At 32.9% G+C, this 6359-nt stretch overlaps 1 protein-coding gene across 3 annotated transcripts; it reads right to left on the bottom strand.

The window, feature by feature from the left end:
* Window positions 1-2035: 2035 nt before the first annotated feature.
* LOC110025678 lies at window positions 2036-4769 on the bottom strand. 3 transcript variants are annotated; one of them, XM_020726287.1, is made up of 6 exons: window positions 4692-4752; window positions 4508-4608; window positions 2995-4137; window positions 2668-2892; window positions 2444-2563; window positions 2036-2359 (listed from the first exon to the last, which is right to left on the bottom strand). In XM_020726287.1, the coding sequence occupies exons 3-6, from the start codon at window positions 4114-4116 to the stop codon at window positions 2309-2311; spliced, it is 1518 nt and encodes a 505-aa protein (XP_020581946.1). In that variant the 5' UTR covers window positions 4117-4137; window positions 4508-4608; window positions 4692-4752; the 3' UTR covers window positions 2036-2308. The 3 variants fall into 3 exon arrangements, with proteins under 3 accessions (XP_020581946.1, XP_020581947.1, XP_020581945.1); XM_020726288.1 differs by lacking the exon at window positions 4508-4608 and having other exon boundaries at window positions 4692-4769; XM_020726286.1 differs by having other exon boundaries at window positions 4508-4764.
* Window positions 4770-6359: the final 1590 nt, after the last annotated feature.

The raw sequence follows: 6359 nt of genomic DNA, 5'->3' as shown, positions 1-6359 counted from the left end.
TAAAAGAAGATTATAAAGAATGACAGCAATATCATAAGCTTACTCAAATGAAGAAATAAATAGCAAATTTTAAGCTCATCATTGAATTGTATTACAAAAAAAATAAGCTTAAGAACTTTATACTTCAAAAATTATATAGAATTTACATTAAAATACACCCAACTTTGTCCTGCTAGCAAGCAGGACAACAACAGTTGGCAAAAATATCAAAAGAAAACAACATGAGAATCTTTGGAAGCCATGCAAATAATTAAACAAACATATGACAAACAAAAGCGTTATGAGCACATTGATTCTAACATAAAGAATAGGAGTGAAATCTATAACAAAAATTAGACTTTTATGCATAGTTATGAGATTAATAAAATTTTAAAAAAAAAAAAACTTTTTTTAGTTCTGTGGCATGCTTAGCCAAATGCTGATGAATTACAATAGATGGCAAGCTTTTGCAATTAACAGCAATTAAGATGATATTTGGTAAGCTGGCATGCGTAATATCATGTCATTTGACGAATAGCAGCTAATAGTTTTTATGATATCTAAATATCACTAATGCCTAAAATACTTGAAGAAAAAAGGAATGGATCAAAACTTGCTTTTTCTTTGGATGGAATTACATTGACAAAACTGAGATATGAATCAGGTCTAACACTCAAGATAATCAAAAGTGCTTTTTAAGATATCAACTTTCTATGCCAAGGTCAAGGGGAAAAATAAAAAATAAAAAATCATCATCAACACCACCATTATTTTTTCATCCAAATTATGACAAGAGCAAATAAAGTGTTCCGCCTTAACGAGGTGAGGTGTAAGCCTCAAAATTTTTTTCATCCAAATTATGACAAGAGCAAATAAAGTTAATATGAAAAATTAAAAAAAAAATCATATATTATTAGAAATAATTCATAAATATGATATAAATCATTAATATGAAAAATTAATTTATTATCCTAAAGACAAACTACAAACCTTAAACTCGAATATTGATATAAAATAAAAGTATGAAATATGATTCTAGATAAACATTCACCTAAATTTTAAATTTTTCATGAGGTTTAAGATTCATATTCGGCATCATCCTTACTTTCATCATCTTTTAATAATTAACTAATTTTATTTTATTTATAAATTTATGATGACATTTACTTACTACAATTTTTTTCTAGCTACCAATTAATCTGAAGTCTAATATAATTTAAATGAAAAGAATAAATTAATATCATAATCAAATAATCATACTTTAATTATAATATTATTAAAACATTGTATTTTAATTTAATATACTATACTATAAATTTTATACATAATTTGATCGAGGCATTTTCTTAAATGCCTTGACATACGCCTCAAATGAAAAAAGCTAGTCTCACTGGTGAGTGAGATTTAACCCACAAAAAATTTCTTGAGCAACTCAGCTAAAGGCACACCTCAAAACTTAAGCCAGAAATGACTTTTCAAACAAAATTTTTATCAATTTTCCCTTCATTTATATTGAGCACGGAGTAAGTTGTTTAAGGTGTCATATACCCAAATGTCTTCCTAAATTGTTAGCCATGTTTACCTTTTATCTTTCCTTCTTCATCTCTAACCTTCCACAAATTTTATCCAACCATCATTACTTTATCAACACTTGTAGATTTCCCACATTATCAAATTTATTTTGACAATATTCTACACAGTAAGTTCAACTCCACAAGTCCCCTTTTAGCATATTGTCGACGAGGGAGTGTTTGGCTGCAAGTAGAATTTAGCACAAGATTTAGTAAATATGTGAATGGTAAATCGATTAAATCCACTTTAGCCCTAGATTTAGTGAATCCGAATTTAAGTTGAATCGAAAGCAAATTTGGGACCTTAAATTCAAAAATACATAAATTCATAGAACTCCTGCATTTTAGTGTTTGGTTGCATTTAGTAAATCCAGTGCTAATTTTACTAATAGGCACTACAGAACATCACCTAAACTTTCTTATTGATGAAGATTTCCTTCTGGAATGAGGTGATCAGAAAAAAGAGTGAAAGAACAGACCAATCATTGAAATATAAACTGTGTAAACTCTTCAGCTTTCAGATTAAACTAACACAGCAAATTCATGTACAGTGATTACAAATGAACTTCTCTGCGTATATATTTCAACCAAAGCTAAAAAGAACACACTCCCACCATCTGTAGAATCAATCATAGTATCAAACTAACCCAACTTATCAACTTTCTACACGAATCAACTAAGAGATATCTACAAGAGCTTACCAGAACCATTCAGCAGTAAACTCTTCCATAACCAATCACACCACGGTAGCCCAAAATCTATTCACCAACTCGGTAGAAGAGCAACGACTTTGCTGGACTCGACTTTGCCTGCAGCAGCAAAGAAAAGAATCAGTCATGAACACTTAAAATCCTGTTTTGAACACCAGAAAGTAAAAGACAAATAAGCTGAACCTGCAACTTATCGGTGAACACAGAAGAAAAACAAAGACCAGTAGAGCAATTCTGGAGATTTTCTGGACTTTCCATCCATGCTTTGTGACCTTCCATAGTTCTTTTTTTAAAGTCCAATATCTGAAAGGACAAATTGTAACCAACAATAAAACCACACTGCAATATTATGCATTTTTAACTCTCCATATAAATCATCAAAACACAACAAAAGAAAGAGGGCAAACCTGGGGAAGAGGAAAACGGCTCCCCTCTCTTGCACCCTTTTCAGTATGAATACCACTACCCATACATGCAGAGCAAACTATAGAAGTCATAACCCTCTTATTGATTGGTTCTTTCCCTTTGCGTCCTCGAGTTCTTCTGGGATTCATTGATCGTTGGGTCCACATTTCAAACTCACAAAGTAGTACCCAGTTTATAAGGCAAGAGACGTGGAACAAATGAAATGCCTGCATGTTATAGAAAAAGTTAATATTCAGATTTATATGGGTTATGCAGCTCTCACAGCATCAATAAATAATATTAAAGAAAAAGAAAATATAAAAGCTTCCTGCACTGAAATTCCTGCTGCTACATGCAAATCTACCAGTCTTTAAATTCAACAATGTAGCAACATCCTTCCCAAAAATCATTCGCTCATCACAGATAAAACAGGGCCTATTGGAAATTAAGCAATTTTGCTTCTGCGCTTCTTGCATAGGCTGAGAAGGTCCAGATTGTGAATGATCAAAAGAATGTGCCACATTCTCTGGATCTGCATTATGAGAATGCTCACAAGCAGAAGCACAAGGATCATCTGGGAATGATTTCTTTATCTTCTTGTTTTGTCTGCCAGATTCTTTTTCCTCTAGGGAAGAACCAGGTGAGTGAGACCAGTTCTCATCTTGCACGTCATACACTTTACCAAGAAGATGGGTGTAGGAGAAGCTCACTATAGCAAAATCAGAGATTGGGGATGCTAATAGCTCATCACAACCATCAGAATTTCCATCACCCAGCCAAGCACACCATATTCTGCTAAATTTGCAGTTTCTCTCACTGTCCTCGTGGATTTTACCACTGATATGTCCATAACCAATGATTTCTAACTCCATATTGAAAATTTTCTCATTAGGAAGGACATAACAAAGGCTAATATGTTCCTTTACACCCATGCACTTTTTAATTTTCTTATGAACAGTAACAGGTTTTTCTGCATTTCTACCGTTGATATTATGATCTGATGTAAGCTCGACAAGATCTTGATCAGGGGTACCTCTACACTTTGATCTTAGTTCATCGACATTAGCAGGGGATCCACTAACTCCAGTAACCGCAATAACGACATCCCTTTGAGACTCTGAAACCGGCATGATGTTGAGATCCTTTTCCCGAGAGTTATCATAGAAAAGAAAGCCATCATTAAAGGGCCATGGATTGGGAAGTAGAAGAGTAATTTTAGCACAATTATATCTTCTAGAGTGGAGATTTCCTCGAAGATGATCATAAAGCACGGCTTCGCTAAAACACTGAGTAAGGCACAGTGCGCAGAAGAAGATGCTGCTGTCGGAAACTTTTCTCAGCTCGACATACACATGCCCTTGTTGTCGCACGGCACGCAGTGTTGCCTTTGCCGCTTCTTCTCTTAAATTCAGTTTTCCGACCTTCTTGAGGCTTGAGTCTTTTCTCCCCATTACATCAGACTACTTAGAATCCTATAAGATCCAACCCTAACATTTTCAAGAAAATCGCAGAAAAGCACACAAATCCGAACAACTTTTTATCCAGCTCGAAAAGAAAGAAAAGCTAAAGAAGGGCAAGAGGCCTTTCCCACCAACCGAAACCAACTCAAAAACCAAGACGAACAAGAAATCCCAAGAACGGAACAAATACCTAAATCTACCAACACTTCTTTAAAGAAAACCCAAGAGATCAGAATGCTAGCAAAGAAATCGGGCAATCAGAAGAGAGAAACCCCTCCGAACAAACGCAGATACCAAACAGGAAGCAAAGAAACCTAATTACTAGGTATTTGAGGCGCTCGTCGGCATAACAAGAAAGACCACCGCATCGGCCGTTTCTTACCGGACTTCATTCCCTGAGCACCAAAAACAGCCATGCCGGAGCCAAAATCCTTCATCTCCAGGGCCATCTCCGACAGACCAACGAAATTGCCGCCGATAGAGCTAATGAGAGAGAGAGAGAGAGAGAGAGATAACGAGCGAGAGAGAACGAGAGAGACGCTTTAAAGAAGGAAAGAGATTTCTACCGTTCTACCGCGGCCTGGACTCGGCTGGTGACCAGTTGACACCTCGGAGCAGGAAGGACAGAGTGAAAGGGAAACGGATGAGCCATTTTGTCCTCTATTTATAGTCAGCGGTGGAGTAATTGAAATATCAATATGAATTTCAAATTTTATAATGCTTCTCATTTATGTATTAATATTTTAAATTTCAGCTATTTTATTAATGTTAATTATTCTATTTATAACCTTCTCCTATCTTATGATATCTTTCAAATAATGTTAATATTTACTATCACAAGTTTAATTATTTGTATTTATATGAATACTTTTTCTAGTGTTGATTTGTTCACATTTATTTGGTTTAAAATATGTTATACTAAATTTATTTATTATGCGTGAAATATTATTCATAAAAATTTAAAAATTTATGATATTCTTATTTTAAGAAAAATCAATTTAATATTTTTATGTTTTATGTTCAAATTTTATTGAAATTCATGATCATCTTTTTTTTTTTTTGTCTTTTTTTAATAAAAGTGTTTCTAATGAAAAAAAATTTTTTTTTTGTTTTTCTCATATGTTCTCATATGTTTTTTTATGTTTGGTTTGTTTATTTTTTTCTTTTTTTGGTAAATTCTAGGTTTTTTTTATGGTTTTAAAGAGTTTCCTTTTTATTTGTTGTTGGTTGTGCTTCTTTTTTCATTTATTTGATTGTAAGATTTGGTGTTTCTTAGTGCTAATCCATCTCAAATCTTATTCTTCTTTCTGATGTTGGTTTGTGCCTCGGCTTTTTGATGGTGTGTAAGGTTGTAATTGAGCCGAGTCGAGCCAAACCAACGAGACTTCAATTTCCCAGGGAATAACTTCAGCATTGTATTGTAAAGCAAAACTTCTTTTACTGGTTCAAAGTTATTTTGGTTAATCTTCCAATCAAGCCATAACTTTACCTTTTCCTTACAAATTCTATCATTATCATAAGATTCATTTCTTAATTCTTCCAATTCATTTAAATATAATCATATATAACTCACAACAATTGTACTACATTTTCTCAACACCTCTTTTAAATGAGGTAAAATTTATAAGCAGAGTGGAAAATAAATATATACGAGAGGTCAAAGAACCACGCTCACCGTGATCTCATTGTTTCCTTCGATGTTTGCACACCCTAACTACTCAGTCTTTCATATATTTCGGGCGAAACTGGGAACACGAAAGTGTGAGAGGTTAGAGGGAAAGTGAGGTTTGCGAGGCTTTAAAGTTAAATTTTAAGGGACATTTCCTACATACCACACAAATCTTATATATTTTTGCATCTAACACCTAAACTTTAATAAAAATAAATATATAATTAATAATTAATCAAAAAATATTATTGATATAATAGTATGTTACCATTAAATCTATAATTAAATAAATTCTAGTTAATTAATTTTTATTTAAATAATATATCATATATAAAGCGAGTTATCATCGAGCTTGATATCAAGTATTGAATGAGTTATAAGTTGAACAATAAACGATTTTATTCGAGAACACAAATGAGCAAGTTCGACAGTATTCATATTTAGTTCATTTAAGTTCCGAGGTTTTAAAAATTGTTCAAACTTATTTATTTACTAATTTGAATGAACATAATCGAGTCTTAATTGAGCCGAGTTCGTGTTATCTATCGAATGCATTAGTTCATTT

The sequence above is a fragment of the Phalaenopsis equestris genome, unplaced genomic scaffold, assembly GCF_001263595.1.
Source record: "Phalaenopsis equestris unplaced genomic scaffold, ASM126359v1 Scaffold000324, whole genome shotgun sequence".
Taxonomy (NCBI): domain Eukaryota; kingdom Viridiplantae; phylum Streptophyta; class Magnoliopsida; order Asparagales; family Orchidaceae; genus Phalaenopsis; species Phalaenopsis equestris.
The sequence above is the reverse complement of the archived record's forward strand: the minus strand, read 5'-3'. Positions and strand labels throughout refer to the sequence as shown.

Bases quoted from the DNA above. Each gene is read 5' to 3' on its own strand.
- LOC110025678 (XM_020726288.1), bottom strand. From the start codon at position 4,116: ATGGGGAGAAAAGACTCAAGCCTCAAGAAGGTCGGAAAACTGAATTTA. The intron at 2,893-2,994 runs GGAAGCTTTTAT...TATAACATGCAG, and splicing joins GCAGCAGGAATTTCAGTGCA to GCATTTCATTTGTTCCACGT. The intron at 2,564-2,667 runs GTTTGCCCTCTT...TTGTCCTTTCAG, and splicing joins GCCGTTTTCCTCTTCCCCAG to ATATTGGACTTTAAAAAAAG.